Here is a 26,716-nt window from a genome sequence, read left to right as displayed (position 1 = left end):
GAACTGACGAGGGAGTCACGGAGGGAGTGGTCTTTTTGGAACGCTGATAGGGGAGGGGAGGGAAATATAACCCTGGTGGTGGGGTCCGTTTGGAGGTGGTGGAAATAACGACGGATGATACGATGTATATGGAGGTTGGTGGGGTGGTAGGTGAGGACCAGTGGGCTTCTGTCCTGATGGCGATTGGAGGGGCGGGGCTCCCAGGCGGAGGAGCGGGAAGTGGAGGAGATGTGGTGGAGAGCATCGCCGATTACGTCTGGGGGAAAATTTCAGTCTTTGAAGAAGGATGCCATCTGGGTTGTACGGTATTGGAACTGGTCCTCCTGGGAGTAGATGCGGCGGAGACGTAGGAATTGGGAATATGGGAGGCGTTTTTACAGGGGGCAGGGTGGGAGGAGGTGTAGTCTAGGTAGCTGTGGTAGTCGGTCGGTTTATAGTAAATGTCCGTGTTGAGGTCGGGGGTGGAAGGTGTTGGTAAAGTGGATGAACTGTTCAACCTCCTCGTGGGAGCACGAGGCAGCACCCATACAGTCATTGATGTAGCGGAGGAAAAGGTGGGGGTGGTGCCAGTGTAGCTGCGGAAGATGGACTGTTCCACATATCCTACAAAGAGGCAGGCATAGCTGGGGCCCATGCGGGTGCCCATGGCTACTCCTTTGGTTTGGAGTTTCCAAACCAAAGGAGAAGCCATGGGCACCCGCCTGGGCCCCAGGTATGCCTGCCTCTTTGTAGGATTTGTGCAACAGTCCATCTTCCGCAGCTACACTGGCACCACCCCCACCTTTTCCTCCGCTACATCGATGACTGTATCGGTGCTGCCTCGTGCTCCCACGAGGAGGTTGAACAGTTCATCCACTTTACCAACACCTTCCACCCCCGACCTCAAATTTACCTGGACCGTCTCAGACTCCTCCCTCCCCTTCCTAGACCTCTCCATTTCTATCTCGGGCGACCGAATCATCACGGACATTTACCATAAACCGACCGACTCCCACAGCTACCTAGACTACACTTCCTCCCACCCTGCCCTCTATAAAAACGCCATCCCATATTCCCAATTCCTTCGTCTCTGCCGCATCTGCTCCCAGGAGGACCAGTACTAATACCGTACAACCCAGATGGCCTCCTTCTTCAAGACTGCAATTTTCCCCCAGACGTGATCGGCGATGCTCTCAACCGCATCTCCACCACGTCCCACTCCTCTGCCCTGGAGCCCCGAACCCTCCAATCACCATCAGGACAGAACCCCACTGGTCCTCACCTACCACCCCACCAACCTCCATATACATCGTATCATCCGTTGTCATTTCCGCCACCTCCAAATGGACCCCACCACCAGGGATGTATTTCCCTCCCCTCCCCTATCAGCGTTCCAAAAAGACCACTCCCTCCGTGACTCCCTCGTCAGGTCCACACCCCACACCAACCCAACCTCCACTCCCGGCACCTTCCCCTGCAACCGCAAGAAATGCAAAACTTGTGCCCACACCTCCCCCCTTACTTCCCTCCAAAGCCCCAAGCGATCCTTCCATATCTGCCACAAATTCACCTGCACCTCCACAAACATCATCGATTGCATCCACTGCACCCGATGTGGCCTCCTCTATTTTGGGGAGACAGGCCGCCTACTTGCGGAACGTTTCAGAGAACACCTCTGGGACACCCGGACCAACCAACCCAACCACCCTGTAGCCCAACACTTTAACTCCCCCTCCCACTCCACCAAGGAGCCGCCGCCCTCGACTCAGCACGTCCCGCTTCGACCGTGGCCTGACTGCCGTGGCCGCCACCCCCACTCTGGCCTATCACCCTCACCTTAACCTCCTTCCACCTATCGCATTTCCAATGCCCCTTCCCCAAGTCCCTCCTCCCTACCTTTTATCTTAGTCCGCTTGGCACACTTTCCTCATTCCTGAAGAAGGGCTCATGCCCGAAACGTCGATTCTCCTGCTCCTTGGATGCTGCCTGACCGACTGCACTTTTCCAGCAGCATATTTTCACCCCTTGTGCTCGCCATCACCATCTGAGGGAAAAAGGCTCTCACTGTCCAACCTATCTAAACTTCTGATTATCTTATATGTCTCAATAAAGTCACCTCTCAATTTTCTTCTCTCTAATGAAAATCGCCTTACTCCATCAGCCTTTCCTCGTAAGACCTTCCCTCCATACCAGGCAACATCCTAGCAAATCTCTTCTGAACCCTTTCCAAAACTTTCACATCCTTCCTCTAATCCGGTGACCAGAACTGTACACAATATTCCAAGTGCGGTCGCACTAGGGTTTTGGACAGCTGCAGCATGACCTCATGGTTCCGAAATTCAATCCCTCTACCAATAAAAGCTAATGCCTTCTTAGCAACCTTATCAACCACAATGGCAACTTTCAAGGATCTATGTACCTGGATGCTGAGATCTCTCTGCTCATCTACACTACCAAGAGACCAATACACTGCATTCCTTCCAAATTGGCACATTTTGCTTTCTTGATGATGGAGATATTGCTGGAGCCTTCTCCAGTGTGTTGTTAAACGTCCACCATCATTCGTGACTGGTTGTAAAAGGACTGCAAAGCTTAATTCTGATTAAGTAGTTTTGGTATTTCTTAGCCCTGTCCATCACTCACTGCATATATTTGACATGCAAGTAGTTCTGTTTTGCAGCTTCACCAGTCTGACACCCTTTTTTTCTGGTGTACATATGCTCTCTTGTCTTCTTCATTAAACCATGGTTGATCCCCTGGCTTGATGGTAATGATAGAGTGGGGGATAAGCCAGGAGTTTACAAGGATGCCATGGAGTACAATTCTGCTGCGGATGACCCACAGAGACTTGTGGATAAGCTAGTCTTGAGTAGCTGGATCCCTTCAAAATCTTTCCCATTTATCACTGTGATAGTACCACAGCTGTAACGGTGGGTACCATCCAGTGATCTTTCATCAGAACCAAATGGTGAGTGGACTCAAAATGTTAACTTTGTTTTATCTCCACAGATGCTGCTAGACCTGCTGAGTTTCTCCAACAATTTGCTTTTATTTATTTAACATGAAAAACACTAACTCATCAGCCAATGGGGTTGTTTGGCAATTACAGTGGCTTCCTTTCCCATTTTGACATTATGTCAAGAGACTTAATGGGGTCGGGAGTCAAGACCCTGCTGACTGTCCAATAGGGTGATTCTGTGAGTATGATATGTGAAGATATTGCTTGACTGGTCTGAAAGATAGGTCTCCCAATTTTGGCTCTAAGGAGGTCTTTGCAGGGTGAATCCAGCCATATTTCACATTTCTGTTGTCTACTTCAGTGGCAACTGGTCTGTCTGTTCTTATTCTACTTTTGAGGCTTTTTAGCAGTTTGATGCACCTCAGTGGCTTCTGGGCCATTCAGAGGGTAGTTACGAGTCAATCACATTGGGGTTAGAGTCACATGTATTAAAAAACCAGATAAGGATGCTAGTTTTCTTTTCCAAAAGGGCATTAGTGATCCAGATGGGTTTTCAGAACAGTGGACTAATGGGTACCCTTATACTTTTGATAAACTAAAATTCTACCATTTGCTGTGATGGGATTCAAGCCCAGAGCATTATCCGTAACCCTGGATTACTGGACATGCAACAAATCCAGTACACTATCAACTCTTCATTTCCCATACTGGATAAGCATTCCATACACTTTCCATCCAAGTGTTGTGAAACAATTTCTTAGACAAAATTCAGACCCAGAATGCAGAATGACATTGTTATTTTGATTTAATTATGTCAAATGTCAAAAGAAAATTCATTTTGCATCCACCAGTATGTCAATTCTTCCATATTTTTCATGTTTAAATACGTGTATTCATTTGAACGTTTCCCCTCAGTTGCAATCATAATTTGTCAGCATATTGTAGAAAAGTAGAGCTACAGATTTCTTTTTCCTTTTAGGGATTTTAAAGTCTTCTTAATTTCAAGACTGCAATTGCTTTTAATCTAGAGCTCTACGACTTGTGTAAAAATTGCAATTATATTTTTTTTGCTGAAAAGCAGTTTCAGTTTTGTGTTAATGGAAAACATGAAACAGAACTGCAGAAAAGAATGTAACTTGGCTTTTGAAGTGAGACTGCCTCAAGCAAATAGCCTCATACTGTCACAGCATGATGCTGTCTACGATATAATGATAACTGTTGGAAATTGAATTACTTCAACTTTAAAATTAAAAGTTGAAAATTTTGAAGTTTGTTGAATTGCTCTTAAAGCTCTGCTGTTATCAATTGGTTGAAAGGATGATCTGTTCTTTTGTCATGCTAAAGTTTAATCTCCATTTAAATGACAGCAAAACCAGGAACTTTAATTTCGTTAGTGTGTTTTACAATTTCTTTCACATCAAAAAATCCCTTACGAGCAGTGAAATAGTTTTGAAGTACTGTCACTGTTGTAATGTAGAATGCTTAGTAATTTACATGCATTTGCTATGGTGTCACATCAAAGGTTGCGACACGAGACAATAGCACATGGTTCGTCTGTCATTTATTAGCTGACCAATTCTCAGTTCATGCAAACATTTGGAATATATGGGGTCCTAAATTATTCACAATTGATATCAATGGCTTGGATGATGTGGCCAAATGTATGGCAGCTAAATCTGCTGAGGACATCAAGATAGGTAGGAAAACATAGCAAAATAGAAAATAAAAGCAGGAATAGACCATTTAGCCTTTGCGTCTGCCCCACCATTCAATATGATCCAACATAATACGTTGAACCCACTTTGTCCCCAAACTCCTTCTATCCCTTCAGCCCTAAGAAATGTATCTAACTCTTTCTTGAAAACATTTAATGTTTTAGCATTAACTGCATCCACAGGCTCACTATTTTCTGGGTGAATATATTTCTCATCATTTCATTCCCATATGGCTTTTCCTATGTCCTTAAATTGTAATAGAAAGCAATTTTTTAAGAGTAGTCTTCAAATCTGCAAAGGGATGTAGATTAATTAAGTGTATAATTAATATATGCACAAACGTAAACTTGCCCATTTTGGCCATAACAATAGTGAAGCTACTACTAGTACTAATTTAGTGGAGATTGCTTGTAGAACTTGGTAATACAGAGGAAGTTGTGTGGCCTGGTACATGACATAAACTAATATCCATTTACAACACGTTATAAGGAAGGCCAAGGGAATCTCATCATTTATTACAATGGGACTTGAATATTGAAGTAAGGAAGTTATAATACATCTATACAGGATTCTGTTAAGACCACATATGGAGTATTGTGTAGAACTTCAGTTGCTTTATTTAAACAAAAATGTAGGTAATTGGTTTGAAGCAGTTCAGAGAATGTTCATTCAACTCATTCTGGAATGAAATACTTAGTTTATGAAGAAAGGTTGAACAAATTAAGGCTATAACTTTGAAGTCTGAGAAATGATCTTACTGAAACCTGTAAAATATTGAAGGATTAAATATAGTGGATAATTGGGGGTTGTTTATTCCCATGGAGAGACTAAAAGTAGAGGACATAATTTCAGGATAAGCTGTCTCGCTTTTTAAACAGAGAATAAGTAGCATTACTTTTTTCTCAGAGGGTTGAAGGAATGTTATATTCTCTTGCCCACAAGATTGGCTGTTTAAATATACTCGCATCTGAGGTAGGTAAAGAATTGATAGATAAGGGAGTCAAAGGTTATGGAGTACTGACATGAAGGTTAGGATAAGGCCACAACCATGTCAGCTGTGATGTTATTGAATGGGTGAGCAGACTCAAAGGACCAAATGGCCAGAACCTGTTCTGAAGTCCCTTTGTCCTAATAGACTCCCATAACAACAATAAAATTATATCAACAAATCTGCTTCAGTGATGGTGATTGAGGGACAATTATTGGTGAGGACAAAGGGACAATCCCATGGTTTTCTGCAAACAAAATACTGCCATGAGATCTACAAAAATAACACAGAGAACTATGAATGCTGGAAATGTGAAACAAAGGCAGAAAATACTGGAGAAACACAGCCGGTCTGGCAGCATCTGTGGAGAGAAAGTAGAGTTAATGTTTCATGTCCAGTGAGCTTTCTTCATCTGTGAGAATGTAAGAGGCCTTGACTTAATATATTGTCTGGAGTTTTGCCATGATAGAAAGCCTCTCCATCTGGTGAAAATTACAATTAAAGTTGGAAGTGACACGTCCCAGCCCCAAACAAAGCAATTCTCATTTTCCCGGGGCAGGAATGGGTTTGGGTTAGAAGTTGCATATGTACAGTTCATGGAATTAGTTGATCAGTTAAGGTATCAGCAGTCTTCATGGAAGTAGGGTTTTGGTAGCCCTGGTGTGTGAAAGGAAAAGGGAGCAAATGTTCAGATAGTTCACTTCCACAGATGAATGCTTAGTGGCCAGCTAACTAGCCAATTAGAAGCCTGCTCTGTCTATCTAAAGGATTATGGCAGACTAAATGAGCTCCTCTGAATCAGGAGGTGCTAGCCAATTTGATTAGTTGGCAGCTCCACCTGTTGCAGCACACCATTGCCCCAACGAGGACACTGGTGGACTGTAGTAAGGCTCAGGAAAATGGCTGGACTCTAAAGTAAGTAAAACGTGGGTGTTTTTGACAGGGTTTGTTTCAGTACCTCTGCTGACCATGTGGTGAGGGACACAGTAAAGTTTGGGTGACTGCCACCAAGGCACAGTGGGGAAACATCGCTGTCTGAGGTCTGTTTTTGAAGTTAAGTGGGGGTCTAGTGTCTCAATGCACGTAAGTATCTTGTAAGTATAACAGTTGTCTTTGGTCTGTTTGGATAGAATCCAACTCAATTTTTTTTGTTTCCTTGATATGCTACGATATAGAACTGAACTGTGTTTGTGACAATGTATATACACAAAGATATTTCTTATTTAAAATAAAAAAAATTGAGGAGGGCGGAGAGTCAGTAAATCCACAATTGGCAAGTGTCAGGGAAGGTTTCTTTTTGTTTTTATTCATTCCCGTGATGCAAGTATTCACTGGCAGTATCAACATTTATTGTGCATCCCATGTTGCTCTTGAGAAGGTGATGGTGAGCTGCCTTCTTGAAATACTGCAAATCATTTGGTGTGGGTAGACACAATGATGTCAGGAATAGATTTCCAGGAACTAAACACAGCAACGCTGAAGGAATGATGATAAACTTCCAAGTTAGAATGTTGCGTGGTTTGAGGAATTTGCAGATGCTGGTATTCTCAAATATCTGCCATGCTTATTCTTCAAATCAAAGTGGTTGTGGGTTTGGAAGGTGCTGACTAAGGAGCCTTGTTGAATTTCTACAGTGCAGTTTGTAGGTGGTACGTACTGCTGCAGCAGAACATTGGTTTGTAGGGGGTGATTGTTTGTGGCTGTGTGCCAATGAAGCTGGCTGCTTTGTCCTAGATGGTGTCCAGCTTCATGCATATTACTGGAGGGGCAAATGAGGAGTATTTCATTACACTCTTGTACCTTGTAAGTGATGGAGAGGCTTTGCCGGTAGGTGAGTTATTTGCTGAGGGATTCCTAGCCTCTGACCTCTTCTTGTAGACATTGTATTTACATGGCTAGCCCACTTCATTTTCTATTCGATTGTTTCTCCCAGGATGTTGATAGCGGGGGGATTCAGTGGTGGTAATTCCAAATAATGTCAAGGGGCAATGGTTAGATTTTCTGAAGTTGGATATCATCATTGTTTGATACTTGTATGGCACAATGTTACTTGCCACTTGTCAGTCCAAACCTGGATTTTGTCCAGGTCTAACTGCACTTGGACATGAATTCCTTCAGCTGAGGAGTCACAAATGGTGCTGAACATTGTGGAATCATCAGTAAACATCTTTGCTTTTGCTCTTGTGATGGAGGGAAGGTCATTGATGGAGCAGATGAAGATGGTTGGTTTCTTCCCTGAGGAACACCTTCACAGATGTACTGGGGCTGAGAAGACTGATCTTCAACAACCATAACTATTTTTCTTTGTGCCAGTTTGTATTGTTCAGCCAACTGTTCAAAATTCTTTAAAATTAGCACTGGGATATCAGTCTAGACCAAAGTTGATTTTGCAGGAGATTTGCCCAAATTCTTCAGCATCTGCCTTCAAGAACACGAACATTTCTTTGATAGTCAACCCATAGAGTTCAGAAAATATGACTGAGGTATTACTGATGAAATTTCTCTATTTCTCTAATGTAGTTCTGACATTTGTCCAGGTTTATCTACAAGTGTGATGATGATAATTCCTCTGTACACTCAAAACTTTGTTGACATGCCAAAGTCTTTTTGTGACAGCTTGTAGAATGCTGAGTTCAGTAGTAGAACATGCATTGGATCTCCTTAAAATTGCAGGCCTTTTGTCAGAGGTAGCTACCAAGTTATGGAAATGCTCAAAACATTCAAAAGCCTATCCTTCAACATATATGGATGTTGAAATCTTTGGCTAATTCGTGTGGATTGTATATAACTTTATTTTATTTGGCCAACATTTACAAACAGACTGAATTTCTTGCCTGTGTCTACCCTGAGATTAAATTTTATGTTTGCTCTGACACTTAGGTCATTTGCAGACACTTAAGTCATCTGCAGTTCATAGATCATGTAATACTATGGTTTTCAATTTAACTTTGGAATGGACATGATTGATGTTAAAGGGGTTAAATAGACAGTCTAAACACTTGTTCTGACTTATTGAAAAGCAACTCATTCACATGGCTCTGTTTGTCAACTCTCAAATACCTTACTTTCTTGGTGGTATAAAGAAAGAGACATTCTGAAGCTCTTCTTAAAAGTGATGACTGCTACCAAATATTCGGAATGGCAGCAACTTGTCCATCAATTATATTATTATTCAAGTGACAATGTCTTAATGGTGAGGCAAAGAAGAAAACAAAATGAAAATAAATTCTGCAGTCTGGATCCCATGAGCTTGTGGGATGTCCTGTCCCTGTCCCTGTCCCCAAGTATCCATAAGTAGATAGGTCAGTCCGAACAGAGATAGCAGCAACAACAGAGTGAAGGGGAGAGAACCAGAGGTAAACAGCAGCAGCAGCGGGATTAATACTTGAGGAGCAGGGTCAGTCAAAGTGAACCTGGGGGTGAACAGCAGCATCAAGATAAATACCTGAGGAGCTGGGTCAGTCAGAGCAAACATAAAATTTAATCTCAGGGTAGAACTCAGGAGGTGATGACATGACTCAAAAAGTGATATAGGTTTGGCTGCCCAAGAGCCAGGACTGCAGACTGAGTGATGAATGTCTGGAGAGAGATAAAGTACTTACTTTTTCCAACTGTAGTCAGTTAGAAAGAGAGACCAGTTAGGAAAACAGACCAGGAGTGAGTCTAGTGGTGGCTAGTGGATTAGGTTGTGTAATCAATTCCTGGATTATTGTCTGTAGTTGATAAGGTTGATTTAGTCAATAATAGTTTAAATGGACCCCATGGAATGCTTCTCTTGCAATATGTGGGAAATCAGGACACTTCCAGTGTCTATATATGCAGGAACTGTGTTTAGGTACAACTACTGATTTTCCAGATAAAGCACCTGGAGCTGTGGATGGACTCACTTTGGACATTCCATGACCAGAGAATGTTGTCAATAGAACATTAGCGATCTAGTCACACCACCCATAAGGGCTACAAAGACATAGAAAAATTGGGTGAACACCACAAAGACAAGTAAGTGTGGCACATAGTGCAGGAATCCTATGTGGCCATTTCCCCCTCAAACAGGTACGCCGTTTTGGATTATTTTGGGAGGAAAGCTTCTTAGGGGCAAGCACCAGTGGCACTCAGATCATTAACACCAAAACTGACACTGCTGTACAATAGGGAGGGTCAAAGTGTTGGCAAACAATATAAAAATGAGTTGGAGGAAAATGTAGGTGGCCTTACTGATAAGTTTGGGAATGATTCAAAAGCTGGGGGAGCTGCAGATAGTGAGGAGGATTACCAAAGGATACAGCACGATATGTGCAGGATGGTGACTTGGGCACAGAAAAGGCAGATGGAATTTAATCTGGACAAATTCGAAGTGATGCATTTGAAAGATCTCATGCAGGAGAGAAGTAAATGGTAGAACCCTTAGTAGCGTCAGCATACAGAGAGATTAGGCACACAGATCCATGGTTCCCTGAAAACACATAAATAAGCTGATCAAGAAGGCATATAGCATGCTTGCATTTATCAGTTGGGGCATAGAATATAAAAATTGGCAAGTCATGTTGCAGCTGTATAGATCTCTAGATAGACCACATTTGGAAGATTGCATACAGTTTTGGTTGTCGCACTCCAAGTTGTAGAGACTTTGGAGAGAGTACAGAAATGGTTTACTAGGCTATTGGCTGGTTTAGAAGGTATTAGCTCTGAGGAGAGATTGAACAAATTTAGGATTTATTTTTAATTGAACGTCAAAGGATCAGAGGCAATTTGTTAGAAGTTTACAAGATTATAAGAGGCAAGGATAAAATGGATAGTTTGAGTCCTTTTCCCAGGGTAGAAATATCAATTACTAGAGGATGTGGGTTTAAGGTAAAAGGGGATAAATTTAAAGGAGATGTGAGAAGCAACTTTTTTAAACATAGGGTGGTAAGTGCTGCCAGAGGAAATGGTGGATTCATAAAGCTATAGAGTTATTCAGCACGAAACAGACCCTTCAGTCCAACTTATCCATGCCAACCAAATATCCTAAACTGATCTAGTCCCATTTATGAGCATTTGACCCAAATCCCTCTAATCCCTTCCTATTCATGCACCTATCCAGATGCCTTTTAAATGTTGTAAATGTACCCACCTTCGCCACCTCCTCTGGCAGCGCATTCTATACATTCACCACCCTCTGTGTGAAAACATTGCCCCTCAGGTTCCTTTTTAGATCTTTCCCCTCTCACCTTAAACCTATGCTTTATAGTTTAGGATTCCCTTGCTTTGGGGGAAGAAAAGACCTTGGCTATTCACTCTATCCAATCCCCTCAAGATGTTATAAATCTCTATAAGGTCACCCCTCAACCTCCAATGCTCCAGGGAAAAAAAGTGCCAGCCTATTCAGCTTCTGAAACCTTCAAATACAAGCATCATCTTTGTAAATCCTTTCTGAACTCTTTCAAGTATGACGACATCTTTCCAACAGAAGGGAGACCAGAATTGAATGCAGTATTCTAAAGGTGACCTCACCAAAGTCCTGTAAAGCTGCAACATGACATCCCAACTCCTATTGAATATGCTAAACACCTCTTTACCACCCTGTGTACCTGTAACTCCATTTTCAAGGAACTATGCATTTGCATGCCCAGGTCTCTTTGTTTAGCAACACTCCACAGACCCCTATCATTAACTGACTAAGCCCTGGCTCATGTCCGAAACGTCGATACTCCTGCTCCTCGGATGCTGTCTGGCCTGCTGTGTTTTTCCAGCACCACATTTTTCAACTCTGGTCTCCAGCATCTGCAGTCCTCACTTTCTCCTAAGCCCTGGTCTGTATATGTCAGAGGCATATTGACAGATATAAGAACAGGTGGGGAATCGGGCAAAAGGATTGCATAGAAGCAAAAGGTTTTGAGTTTAGAAAAACACCATTGTCATCCTGGTGGCCTGAAAGGCCTGTTCCTGTGCAGTACTTTTTTTTTTGTTCTTCGTTCTTTGGCCTTTGATTGTTAGTGTGTTCACCACATGAAGACCCATGGCAAAAACTCACAACACTGCAGAGATGTAATAATCAAACTGAGGGATTATTGCTGACACTGTGAAGCTCTGTCTAGATATCAGCTCAAGCTTCGAGCATAGGACTTGAAATGACATATTTGTAATTCAAAGATGAATTGTACCGCTACCACAATGGCTGACACATGCATTTGTTATTGTGCTCACAGCATTTTTCTTGTCTGCTTGGAAAGCAGATTATCTGAGGTAATTGCAGGAATCAAAAGAGCTCCTTTTTGTGTAGGTGGTACTTCCAGGATACCTGTACATTCTGCATTCTCTGTGTATGTGTCAAGTAAATGATAACGAAACTTGCTCAGTAGGTGGAGTTCATAATTCACAAGATTGAATATTAAACCTAAAAAATCTTATGGTCTGCACAAAAGTCCAATGCACATTCCAATGCAAACATACATACAGCTTAAATCTTAAGAATAAGTGCACAGTCCAGTCCAGCTCTTAAATTATTGTTTTCTGAGATGTAGGCATTGCTTCCAAGATCAGCATGTGTTGTCCACCTCAAATTACCATTGAACTCAGAGCCTTGTATGGCCATTTTAGAGGATACTTAAAAGTCAACCACAGTATTGTGCTGTGGTACTGTTCGCCGAGCTGGAAATTTTATGTTGCAAACGTTTCGTCCCCTGTCTAAGTGACATCCTCAGTGCTTGGGAGCCTCCTGTGAAGCGCTTCTGTGGTGTTTCCTCTGGCATTTTTTATGTTGCAAACGTTTCGTCCCCTGTCTAAGTGACATCCTCAGTGCTTGGGTCCAGGTCGATGTGTTTGTTGATGGACCACTAGGACTTATAACAGCGCACAAACCAACAGCCACCCTCAGACAACAACTCACCAGAACGAAGGACCCGATACCCAGCATGAGCAAAACTAATGTAGTGTACAAAGTCCCATGCAAGGACTGCATAAAACACTATATAGGACAAACAGGAAGACAGCTAACGATCCGCATCCATGAACACCAACTAGCCACGAAACGCCACGACCAGCTATCCTTACTCGGCGAACAGAACCACAACAACGAGCACCCGAGCTACAAATCTTCACCCAAACTTTGAACAGTATTGTGCATCTGGAGTCACATATAGGCCAGACCAGATAAGAAAAGCAGATTTACTTCCTTCAAGATATTAGTGATCCAGATGGAACATTTTTTTAAATGACAAAACTTATGCTTTTATGGTCATCATTACTGAGACTCGCTTTCAATTCCAAATTTGATAAACAACATGTTCACAGACATGATGTACCTCTGCCGGAGTTGTGAGTTGGACCCATGTGTCCTGGTTGAAGGGTAGGGAGACTGCCATTTAATCATAAGAGGCCTCAAATCCAAATTTTGTTAATTGTATTTCAATTCAACAATTGTGGGATTTAAACACCTGCCCTGAATCTATACCTTAGCCTTCTAAATCACGAGCCCATGAAAAGACTACTACTCTCCACAATGGTGTTACTTTAACGTTCTTTATTTGGCCAGCTTGTTTCCTTGAACAGACATTTTTCTGTAGGTCATTAATAATTCTGATGAAAGATCATTAACCTGAAATGTTAACCTCTATTTGTTCCTGACAAAATCTGTCAGTCCTGCTGAGTACGTTCAACAATTCTTTTCCTTTACAGATTTCCACCATCTGTAGTATTTGCTTTTGTATTAATAATTGTTTATTTGTGTCTGTATATGTTTGTAGGTGGGACAAATGAATGCAGACTGGCGTTCATCAGAACCTCACATAGTCGGAAAGATCAGGTATTATGATGTTCTCTCTAAAGTCTTTTCAATTGTAGCCCTTAGACCGTTCAGAAACCAAGTTAAGTCCCAACTTATGGATGTGCAAACCTGATTAATCTCTCTAATGCATGTGAGTTTATAGTCATCTATCAGAAGTCATTTTTGTTTTGTTTTCCTGACAAAGAAACAACCTATTTTAAGCAGTACAGCAATTCTGAATATGCAAATTGTGGCACAAAAATATCAGTGGTTCATCAAGATTTTAATTAACGATATTCATGATATGTATGAACTGCATATGTGCCTTTAATATTATAAGATGTAATGATGTAAGATGTCAGATGAAGTCTTTCACTGTTTGGTTTACATTTGGTTGAAGAATTGTTGCAGCTGATACAAAAACACATTTGTGCCAGATTGTGTTCTAAAAATGATGGTGAGTTAAAGGCACTTATGATTATTATACGCACAAATGATACGCCAACTTCAGGCAAGTGACAGATGTGAGATTAAACATGAATATTGAAAAGTTACACTCCAAATCATTTTGTTGCACTGTTGATTTCTGAGAAACAATATCCTACAGTCTACTTCAGCATTGAAATGCACTGAATGGCGTCAAGCTGCTGTATTTGAGGGGGAGATGCAAACTAAATTCATACCAGAAAACTAATTCTTCATCTTTCAAATCTAAGTTACTTTGAACAACATAATCATTTTTAAACTATCATTATTCAACTACTTTGGGACTGAACATTAACTCTTGCAATTATGAAGCCTCATTCCTTCAATTTATGCTGCAGACCTTTTAAGAAATACATTAAAATTAAAAATACAATTAAAAAATAATTTTAACCTGACCTTATTTATTTTACTTTCTTTTATTCCAGTCTGTGTTTCTTTTTATCCTTTTCACTCTATCTGATTTACAGTTAAATAACCAACTGTAATTTCAACTTCCCTCTGGGTCTTTACACTGTTTAATTAAAATCCCAAATTAATTGGATAAGGAATTAAAAATGGAAAGAACTGTGAATGCTGTAAGTCAGAAACGAAAACAGAAATTGCTGGAATAGCTCAGCAGGATTGGCAGCATCTGTGGAGAGAAATCAGAGTTAACATTACGGTTTGAGTGACCCTTCCTCAGAACTGGTAAGGATTTGCCTTGTTCATATAGGTTTAAAATACCCAATGTTGCCTCACATTTTGCTTACCCAGTACTTTCCTAAAAATGTTAAATGTGCAGTAATAAGTAGAAACTAACAATGAATTACAATTATTCCATAGTCTAATGGAGTAATTAGTGGGCAATGTTTAAACATAAATATTATGAAATGGGTGTCACAGTATTCAAAGGCAGCAGTCATAAATGGCAACCCAGTCTCCCAGTACAGCTCAACAATCAGGACTTGAGGACATTTTGGCTGTTTTTGAGACTGAGCAAGCCACAGGTGTGATTTGGTATGGAATTAGCACATAATGAGCTATAAATCTGAGTTGTCAGAGCGCTGCAATATTTTTGTGGAGCCAGACAGAACACAATAATTACAGTATAGTGAGGGGATCAGTGAAAATCTGCATTCCAGCAGCACTTAAGCAGAGCAACCACCTTTGATAGCATATCCAGCACAATTTCGGCATTGCATAGACTACAGCGATGGTACACATGAGAGAGATCTCAGCACAGGATAAAGGTAATTTCATCAAAATAAGTTTAAAAATCGGATTATCTGAGAGTTTTAAAGTCATATTTTTCTTTACTAGAGAAGAATTTGCTGCCTCAACATAAAGCATTAACCTACCCAAGCATAACGAATTCCTTTCTTGACAGCAACCTAATTCATGTGTATTACACACAACACATGGCAGTCTTAGATCAGTATTTGTAGTGTAATGATATCTGAGAAAGCAGTTAATGCTCTTAATTAACACAAATATTATTTTTAAAAGGGGGATTTCAGGGTGAAAGCTAAGAATTATCGAATGCTGCATGAAAGATCTTGAAGGAGACACTTGGAATGTAAAATAAACAGACTTCCAAGCCTGGATTGTAATGTTCAATTAATATTCTCTAGTTTTACTCAAATAATCTCAGGGTGTTTGATGATCATACACATCTTGAATTGGAGTGTAAAGTAATAGATATGGTTGCTTAATGTGTTTGAAATCTCTGTATAATGAATTTTAATGAATGCATTAATCCCTTTATTTGAAAAGAATAAAGAAACAGAAAGGGGATTTCAGCTGAATATACTGAGTATAATAAATGATCTACTTCAAACAGTCAAACTATAAATTATCACATGAATTGCTGATAAAACAGAACTTCAAGATCTTATTAGTATAAGATATGGGTAGATATGTTTGGTCTAGCTCCAACAACACTGAAGAATCTCAACAACATCCAGGACAATACACACGGCATCCACATTATACATTCACCCCCTTCAGCACTGGTATCTCATGGTTGCAGTGTACAGCCCCTACAATTTGCACTGTAGCAATTCACAAAGTCACCTCTGACAACAGCTTCCAAACCTGTGATCTCTGACACCTATAAGAACTGGAGAGCATAGAAGCTCCCATATCAAATACCAGTCGAAGTAGGTCATTCATGCCATCAAACCTGCTCTGCATTCAACATGATCATAGCTAATCGGTTATCTCAACACCATACTCCTGCAGTTGCCCCATACTCCGTGACATCTTTAGCTTCTAGAAATCTATTTCTTTCTCAAATATATTCAGTGACTTTGCTTCCACAGGCTTCTGAAGTTTCTCCTCATTTATGTCTGAAGTACAATACCATTCATCCTGATACTGTGACCCGGCATTCAGGACCTCCCAGCAAAGGAAAGTATCATTGTTGTATCCAGTTTGTCCAACCCTGTCAGAATATTGTATGTTTTAATGAGATACCCTTTCAGTCTTCCAAATTCCAGTGAATAAATGCACTTTCGGCCCAATCTTTCCTCATTTGACAAACTTGTCATCCCAGGAATCAGTCTGAACCTTAGTTTCACACCCTCTATGTCAAGTACTGTATTTTTTTTTCGGTAAGTAAGTCAAAAGCTGCACACAGCATTCCAGATGTGGTCTCACCAAGATCCTGTACAGTTGATGTAAGGCTTCCTTGTTCCAGTACTGAAACACTCTTGCAATGAAGGCCTACAAATTATTTGCCATCCTAAGTGCTTGCTGAATCATGCTTGCTGTCAATGATTGGTGTAAAATGACACCCAAGTTCCCCTCTGGACTTTACTCATTCCCAACTGATCACCATTTAAATAATACTTTATTATTTGGTTCTCCTGACAAAGTGATCAATTTAACATTTACCCACAGTGTACAGCATCTGCCATGTATTTTCCCACTCCCTCAATTTGTCTAAACCACCCTGAGGACTCTTTACATTTGATCCTCTGACGACTTACACTCCCAATTAATTTTTGTGTCATCAGCAAATTTTGAAATACTATGTTCAATATATCTATTGGTATGTATCATAAATAGCTCAAATCCAAGTACTGATCCTTGTGGGTACCATACTTATTACTGCATTACATTCTTTATCTCTGTTCCGTTTCTTGTCTGCTAGTCAATTTATAATCCTTGCGAGTACATCACCTTGTACTTTTATTATGAGTAATAATTTCTTATGAGGGACCTTATTAAAAATTTTCTAAATAACCAATACTGAGTCTGTGACAAGTAGTAAGGAAAACGACATGGGGATAAACTGTACCTGACCTCATTCTCACCAGTTTGCCAGCCACAGATGCATCTGCCCATGACAGTGTCAGTAAGAGTAAACACTGCACAGTTCTTGTGAAGTCAAAGTTGTGCCTTCACATTGAGAATACCTTACGTTATGTTGTGTGGCACTGTCACCATGCTGAATGGGAAAGACTTCAAATAGATTAGCAACTGCAGAGTAGGCATTCATGAGATGCTATAGGCCATCATTAACAACAGAACCACAATGCAATACAATCTGCAATCTTAAGATCCAGCATATCGTCTTGCTGTACCATTACGATCAAGCCAGGGAATCAACCATGGTTTGATGAAGAGTGCAGGAGAGCATGTCAGGGGAAGCACTAGTGTCACAAAGCTGACCCCTTTTTTTTTTCTAAAAGCTGTTCCTTTCCTTGAGGATACTGTGTCCTTGTTTTTTTTTCCTGAGGGTTTGTAAACAGCTCCCAGTTCTGATTAGACTGGTTTGGTACAGAGATTAAAGGGTATTGAGATGCCTTTTTGTTAATATGTAAACAGTTGAGACTTCAGGCCGAAGTGGTCATGTTTTAGAAGTGACCTGAATAATGAGAGGGAAGTGGTCAACTCTTGAACTGAGCAGTTCAGTCCAGAACTAGTTAGGAGTTCAGCTGTGTGGAAGCAGGCTCTCTCTCTTCTTCTGTCTTTCTAACTTCAACCTGTAAGCATTTGTTCCATTTTTACCGTTTTTTAAGGGGGTTTGTTTATTGGCACTATATATTTGAAACAACATAATTAAGTCTTGTTTGGATAGACCGAGTTCTGTAGGGGTACTTTATTCTGTTCTTTGTGTTTCTTTGTGTAATTTTGTGAATATATTTTTGTCTGTTTTAAAACCTGGTCGTCAACCTAGCTAACTTACTCTGGGTAATTTTCACTGTACACTTACCAAAACAAATTGCAAAGTTATGGTCTGAGCTGCCTGCTTAAGAATGCTTTGAGTGGTCTGGTCTAGTCCATAACAGTAGGCATAACTAATAATGATGTGCCTGATGAAGGTACAAAACAAGACTATTTGCATGCCAACAGCATAAACAGCAACTGATAGACAGAGTTAAGTGATCTGCTCTAAGATCTGCAGTCTTGCCACATCCAGTCACCAATGTTGATGGACTGTTAACTGACTCACTGGAGGAGAAAGCTGCACAAATATCCCATTCTCAATGACTGGGAAGCCCAGCATATCAGTGCAAATGGTAAGGTTGAAGCATTTGCACAATCTTCAGCCAGAAGTTCCAAGTGGATGATGAATCTTAGCCTAATATAGAATTCTCCAGCATCACAGATACCAGCCTTTAGCCAATTTGGTTCACTTCATGTGCTATGAACAAACATTTGGAGGCATTGAATATTGCAAAGATGTTATGGGGACTGATAACACTCTGGCAGTAGCACTGAAAACTTGTGCTCTTAAATTTATTGCACTCGTAGCCAAGCTGGTCCAATACAGCTACAACATTGTCATCTACCCGACAATATAGAAACTTACTCAGGTATGTCCTGTACACAAAAAGCAGAACAGATCCAACTCTGCCAATTACGGCCCATCAGTCTATTCTTGATCATCAGTAAAGTGAATAAACGTGTCACCAAATGTTATGAAGCAGTGCTATCATATATACCCGTCTAATGTATATTGTCACTCAATCCCTTTCTGCCTGTGCACTCTTTACCTGTGGTATGGCCACTAAACTGTATGCAATTTCTAGTGAAGATCTCAGTCTTGCAGAAACTCCAAATTGACTTCAACTGCTGCTCCAGATCTGAAATGTGATTTCTGAAATGGATAAACCCAGATAGATGACAACTCCAGCGCCTGCAAGTCTTCTGCCAGATCAAACTATTCTGACGTGGGAATATATCAGTGTTGTATAATTCTTCTCTTCAATGGTATTATGGGTGCACCACATAGTCTGCAGACATTCAAGAAAACAGCTCAATACCAGATAATGAACAATTAGGGATTGACGATAAATACTGGCCATGTAAAAGGCGTCCCATGATTGAATAAATATATCAAACATTTGATGATCTAAACATCAAACACAGAATTCTGAGTGCATTTTCAGTTATAATTTATACATTTACACATGATAATATATTTCTTAACCTTTCTTTCACTTCAACATTTCTAATTCCTAATATTGTTCATTAAGCAACTGATTTTTAAGCTCTGATCTCCAGCAGCTGCAGTCCTCACTTTTTCCTAGTTGATTTTAACCTACTGCAAATTCTCTTGCAAGGATGCCTTCCTTGAAGAAGCTCTCTCTCTGCACCCCCCAGGTCATCTCATCTGCCCTGAAGCTCTTCAGCCACGTCCTCAAACAGTCTCGCTCCTTCCACCTATCGCATTCCCAACGCCCCTCCCCCAAGTCCCTCCTCCCTACCTTTTATCTTAGCCTGCTTGGCACACCCTCCTCATCCTGAAGAAGGGCTTATGCCTGAAACGTCGATTCTCCTTCTCCTTTGATGCTGCCTGACCTGCTGCGTTTTTCCAGCAACACATTTTTAAGCTTAGTGTATGTAATATCAATTATGTATACGAACTTAATGTTAAAATTCAATAAAGATATAAATGAAACTCTGCTTACAATTTGTTTAACATTCATGAAACCAGTAAATATTGTTACACCTCATTGAGGTAGTGCACTGGAATCAAGCCCTGCTTCTCCTGGAGGAGTGACAACAATGAAAGATTTGAAAAATCTCTATGAAATTCACTAATTTATCCGTCTTTTAGATCCAAGTTGAAAGAAAGTACAGAACAAATTTCTTTATTTAACAAGATATACTATTTATTCCAAACAAGTAGATTCCAACCACAGGTAAACAATTATGAACTGTTGACACGTAACTACTAGTTAAAATTTTACCCCCTAATGAAACTTCTCCAACATATATACAGAGAGACACAAAAGGCAAAATAGATTCAGGTAGAGGGAAGTCCAGGAAGGCAGTTCCATAGCTCTTTCCAAAGGGATTGCTAAGATGATCCTTTTGGCATGTTAGGACTTCCATTTCCAGGTATTTTTATGTTAGATTAGATTCCCTACAGTGTGGAAACAGGCCCTTCAGGCCAACCTGTCCACACCGACCCTCCAAAACGTAACCCACCGAGACCCATTTCCTTCACACTTACAAAGTTTATTACTTCTGTTTAAAGCCAGAGACTACAGCCACTGATCAGGGAAGTAAACTGGCTTTTGTCAACCTTGAAATGTTTCTTTACTGCAAGGAAATGACAACGTCTTTGTTTCTGGAATCTGATGGCTTCTGCCCAAACATTAAACATGTTTAGCTACCTGTGGGGCAATCACATAGTTGTTGGCAAGCATAAGGCCTTTGTCAATGACAACTGGTCACCATTCCTCAGACCAATTAGCTATTTATTACTAGCTGAATCTCCCCCACTTGCACAAGCAGCAGTGTAAAGAATACTTACAATGAGTTTCAAGTAACTTGCTTTTAGAAAATACAGCAATTCTTTAAACTCTCCAAGATTTTTAAAATTTTTGATTTCCAATTTTCACAATTGAAAACACAGAAAAATGAAATTGATTTATTTTAACAATTTTATTCCTTTAACTTGACTCAAGTAGAAGACATTGCAAAATTCTGCTGTCTTGAATCATAGTATGTCCCCCTTTAGCCTTGTGTTTGCTGGCCTATGTTGGCTCCCTGTGAAAGAATGACTTGATTTTAGGTTTTATTCTTGGTCTAAAATCCCTCAATCTCTATCTATCTTTGCGACTGGCCTGAGTCTGACAATTATATGATATCTGCTTTCCACTCATGCTGACCTCTTGTGCACATCCAATTTTATTTGCTTTACAGTTAATGCCCATGCCTTACTTTGCCCCTCTGCATTATTTTTATCCTTTAAGATTCCTGTTAAAACGTTGATCATGTTTTTGATGATATCAACTAATACTCTCTTACCTCAGTTTCATACTTCGCTATGTAATTCTCGATGGAAAGTTGTGAGCTGCTTTATTTCATTAAAGGGGGCTAAAGTATATAAATTAATAGACAATAGACAATAGATGCAGGAGTAGGCCATTCAGCCCTTCGAGCCTGCACTGCCTTTCAATATAATCATGGCTGATCATTCCTAATCAGTATCCTGTTCCTGCCTTATCTCCATAACCCTTGATTCCACTATCTTTGAGAGCTCTATCCAACTCCTTCTTAAATGAATCCAGTGAGTGGGCCTCCACTACCCCGTGTGGCAGAGCATTCCACACAGCCACCACTCTCTGGGTGAAGAAGTTTCTCCTGGACCTAACAGCTTCTCCAACACCAAATCCTGGCAAATATAAATTCCCTTAAGTTCAGGTCCTTCAGCCACTGTTACCTCAGGGAGATTGCTTGTGTCTTTCCAAGTGAACACAGATCTGAAGTACCCATTTCATTCCTCTGCCATTTCTTTGTTCCTAGTAATATATTCCCCTGTTTCTGTCTTCAAGGGCCCAATTTTTGTCCTAACCATTTTTTTGCCTTGCACATACCTAAAAAAGCTTTTACTATCCTCCTTAATATTCTTGGCCAGTTTACCTTCGTACCTCAGTTTTCCTCTGCGTATTTCCTTCTTAGTAATCCTCTGTTGCTCTTTAAAAGCTTCCCAGTCCTCAGTTTTCCCACTTATCTTAGCTATGTTATACTTTTTCTCTTTTAACTTTATATGTTTCTTTACTTCCCTCGTCAGCCACGGCCGCCCATGCCTCCTCCTGGGATCTTTCTTCCTTTTAGGAATGAACTGATCCTGCAACTTCTGCATTATACACAGAAATATCCGCCATTGTTCCTCCACGGTCATCCCTGCTAAGGTATTGCACCATTGAACTTTGGCCAGCTCCTCCCTCAGAGCTCCATAATTCCCTTTATTCAACAGAAGTACTGTCACTTCCGACTGTACCCTCTCCCTCTCAAATTGCAGATTGAAGCTTATTGTATTATGGTTACTACTTCCCAATGGCTCCTTTACTTTGAGGTCTCTGACCAATTCTGGTTCGTTTTATTTCTTTCAAGTTGTTGATCTTTTTGTTGGAAATCTATGTGAAATAAGTTAAAAGGAAGTAGCTAACAAAAAGCATTTAATGATTGGCTTAAAATTCACTCTGTGATTTATGTGGAAAAAATGCACTATAAACTTCTTAACTGGCTTGAAAATTGAAATGTTGGGAGAAGATTTACAAAATTTGGTGTGTCTAAAATTAAGGGTTACGATTAGATTAAGTGGTCTGTGACTGCAGATTTACAGTGAATTAAAATAAACTTGATTGTTCAAATGATTTTGGATTTTGTGGGATCTTTTTACTTGTTAAATATTTCACAGATGTAGAATAGTAGATTTTTTAGATGGTGGGCCAATTAAAGGTTACGGGGATAATACAAAAGGTTCTGTTAAGGCAAATGGCCAAGCCATGATTGAAAGCAATGACAAGGCTGGCCTAAAGTGCTGAATAGCCTACTTGTGCTGTTATTTCTTTCATATTCTGTGTTCTTATGTAGAATTGAGAATACATTTCATAATTGCAATTTTTCATGCTATTTTTTAGTTCCCAGTGTTTGGAAGAAAATCAGGATGAAGTTAAAAGAGAATTCAACAGAAGACACACAGCAGCAGCAGGTCAGTGATAGAATTATATGACTGTGTAAAAACTAATATAGTACAAGAATATAACAACATTCACGTTGCTAATAAGAGCATAATTAAATGTTGCTACACTGATGATGTAGCTGCAATCTTTTTAATATTGCAACTTTTGTCTGTGTACAAATTAATTTTGTAATAGGTTGACCTTTCTTCTGTTCCAACAGCCGTTCTCAATGTGCAAATTTTGCTTGAAGCAATCAGTAGATTGTAGGTAGACTGGTATCATCAAAGGGGAGTTTATCGCATTTATAATTTTTGTGAAATATTCCAATTAAAGCTGTCAAACATTTGGCGTTGTTCCCAGTTAAATCATTGTAAATTGTAATTATATCATTAGAGCTTCATCTAAATTTATTGTTGCATTGACACACAGTAATGACTTGACAAAACTTCAAACTCCGATTTCAAACATTTTTGAAATCATTATTTCAGTAATAGGATCTCAACTTTTCATTATTAATGCTTCATCAACTTTAATTTATGAATATGATCTGTCATATACTCAAGCCGCACAGATGGGAGGATGCCCGCATTTGAAAGTAAATTCCAACCTCTAGTACAAACTCAAATATGTGAATCCAAGAATCTAATTGCAATTTTATGATTATACAGAAGCTGGCCCACCTCTACTAAAGAATGACGGAAGGTTCAGTAAAAGCAGTATTTTTACAAAGAGAAAGGTCAATTAGGATATGAAACAATCAATATGAACATCTGTCAAATGCCCTTTGGCCAGGCTGCGTTAAGTACAGCACTGAATGGAAAAGGACAATTGTTCTGCTTTTATTAGAGGTTTAAAATGTAAGGCTGCTCTGAAACTTCCAACTTAGTATCTATAGTACCGAAAATCCAACAATAAATTCAACAGTGTGGGAACAAGTTGGCCTCTTTCACTTTCTATCCAATTTCGAAAAGTACAGGTTCCTCTGTGTATTAACATTCATAATAATTGCATTTGCCCTTCAAGATTGTTCTCATGTTAATCTATTCATCTATAAAAGGATTGGCTCACTTTGATCTGGTAAGTATATTCTGGCAACTGAGCATGGAAATCCTTAAAGTGTATTTTGTTTGTTTTCAGTTCTTTTGTGTAATACTTTAAAGCATCTATTAACCAATTTAATGTGACTGGATGAACAGATTTCAGATGAAATGTTAAACCAAGGTCCTCTCTAAACCAAGGTTCTTGTAAGAGAACCTATGGCACAACTTGAAAATGAGCAGGGGAATTGTCATGGTGTTACTCGTTTTAGTGCTTGTTAGTCTTTGTTCTGTACAAAGTACCTGCTAAATCTGCCTATATAACAACAATGACACCATTTTACAATTAATCTATTTGCTGTGAAGACTTGTTGGCATTTATTATAAATACTGCTAGCAGCAATTTCTTTTCACTAAGTTGATTCCATGCATTGGATTTTAGTTGTGCAAGCTACAATCTCTGCAGTGAGCCAGGTCACACTCACAAAGTTCACTTATCACCCAATATGTTATTGTCAGTCTTTACTTTCCATTAGGGAAAGCACTGTCCTCAGTTGGATACAGAGCATCAGTGTTGTCCTTACCAGCTATATGATGTAAACCATTGCATTAGAAGACAGTTTCTTTATCATGTACCTTTCTACATTTCTGTAAAGTCCAGTCAATTTTATAGCACCCATAATGTGCAAGGGTGGAGGGGGTGAAGAAGCGGAGCTATTGTGGTAGGGCATCTAATTGTAAGGTGAACAAGCAGGTGTTTCTGCAGCTGCATAAGAGTCTCCAGGATGGTACATTTCCCCCCAGTGCCAGGGTTAGGAATGTGACTAAATGGCTGTAGGGCATTCAGAAGGGGGTGGGCAAATGAACAGAGATCATATTGCTACATCTTGATATCAATTATAATGGTAGAAAAGGGAATGAAGTCTTGAAAGCAGAATTTAGGGAGCTAGGAAATAGATTAAATAATAGGACCCAAAAGGTAGTAATCCTTTTACTCAGCGAGTCGTGAATTCATGGAATGCCCTGCCAGTAGCAGTGGTGGACTCTCCCTCATTATGGGCATTTAAGCGGGCATTGGATAGGCATATGGAGGATAGTGGGCTAGTGTAGGTTAGGTGGGCTTGGATCGGCGCAACATCGAGGGCCGAAGGGCCTGTACTGCGCTGTATTCTTCTATGTTCTATGTTCTATCTCTAGATTAATTCTGGTGCTATGTGCGAGTGAGTATAGAAATATGAAATTGGTTCAGATTAATATATGGCTGGAGAAATGATAAAGGAGGGAAGGCTTATAATTTCTAAGATAGTGAGATAGGGTGCAACCTGTAGAAAGCAGATAGGTTACACCTGAACCAGAAGAGGACCAGCATTCTTGTGGGGAAGTTTACTAATGCTGTTGGAGAGGGTTTAAATGAACTTGGCAGGGGAATGGTATCCAGAAAGAATGCTCAATAAGAAAAGATAAACAGCCAGAATTAGAAGAGGCAGCAAGTGAGTCAGGAAGACATAGATACTATAGGCCAATTAAGGCTCTAGTTTAGTTAGGTGGTATTTATCTTAATGTGAGGTGTCTGAAAGAACAAAGCAGATGAGTTGAGAGCACAAATTAAAACATGAGGTGCGATGTTATTGCTGTCATTGAAATATGATTGAAGGAGGCAGGATTGGCAGCTTAATGTTCCAGGATAGGTATACTTCAGATGAGGAAGGTAAAATAAAAGGGCATGTTGCAATGTTGATCATGGAATCTAATACAACAGCAAGGAGAGATGACATCTTAGAAGGCTGCTCCAATGATGCCATATAGGTAGAACTTAAAAACCGAAAAGGAGCAATCCCATTGCTGACAGCCCCTCACAATTCAAGTGAAATAGGAGAACAGATATGTAGGCAAGTTTCAAGGAAATTTAAAAGTTAGAGGATAGTGACAGTAGATATTTCACTTCCCCAACATTGACTGGGGTAGCGTAATGTGAACAGTTTAGAGGGAGCAGAATTCATAACATGTATCCAGGTCAGCATTTTAAGTCAGTAAGTAGGCCTGCAAGAAGTGGACAGTCCTAGATTTAATTTAAGCATTGAAACTGATCAAGTGATTGAAGTTCAATGGGGGAGACTTTTGCAGACAGTGACAATAACTTCATTAGACACAAGGTTGTTGTGGAAAAGAACAAGGATGGGCCAAAATCAAAGTTCTCAACTGGGGGAAAAACTGACTTTAAGAAGATCAGTTATGATTTGACCAAAGTGCACTGGGAGCACATATTTTCAATTAAATCTGTCTCAGAACAATAGGATGCATTCAAGAAGGAAATATGAAAAGTGCAAGGCCGCATCTTCCAGGAAAAAAAAGGGTGGGCGGCACGGTGGCACAGTGGCACAGTGGTTAGCACTGCTGCCTCACGGCGCCAGAGACCCGGGTTCAATTCCCACCTCAGGCGACTGACTGTGTGGAGTTTGCACGCTCTCCCCGTGTCTGCATGGGTTTCCTCCGGGTGCTCCGGTTTCCTCCCACAGTCCAAAGATGCGCAGGTCAGGTGAATTGGCCATGCTAAATTGCCCGTAGTGTTAGGGAAGGGGTAAATGTTGGGGTATGGCTGGGTTGCGCTTCGGCGGGGGCAGTGTGGACTTGTTGGGCCGAAGGGCCTGTTTCCACACTAAGTAATCTAATCTAATCTAAAATCCTCTGAACAATGGATATTGAGGGATATGCAACATTGGCTTAAGACTATAGGGAGGTTTATGGAAGATACCAAGAGCTCAAAACAGCAGAAATGTTAGAGGAGTATAGAATATGTAAGAATGAACTTAAAAAGGAGAGTAGGAGAGCTAAGAGGGGATGTGAAAGGATACTGGCAGGTATAATACAGAAAAATTCAAAATTATTTGAGAGGTCCATT

General features: G+C 40.3%; 1 protein-coding gene across 1 annotated transcript in view; it reads left to right on the top strand.

Annotated features, from left to right (window-relative positions):
- Positions 1–26,716, top strand: part of LOC122556968 — a 309,989-nt gene that overhangs the window by 160,109 nt on the left and 123,164 nt on the right. The window contains exons 8-9 of the mRNA XM_043704202.1: positions 13,366–13,424; positions 22,739–22,809. Of these exons, the coding sequence (XP_043560137.1) occupies positions 13,366–13,424; positions 22,739–22,809 (130 nt within the window). The remainder of the gene's footprint in view (positions 1–13,365; positions 13,425–22,738; positions 22,810–26,716) is intronic.

The sequence above is a fragment of the Chiloscyllium plagiosum genome, chromosome 14, assembly GCF_004010195.1.
Source record: "Chiloscyllium plagiosum isolate BGI_BamShark_2017 chromosome 14, ASM401019v2, whole genome shotgun sequence".
NCBI lineage: Eukaryota > Metazoa > Chordata > Chondrichthyes > Orectolobiformes > Hemiscylliidae > Chiloscyllium > Chiloscyllium plagiosum.
Note: the sequence above shows the minus strand (reverse complement) of the source record. Positions and strands in the feature narration are given on the sequence as shown.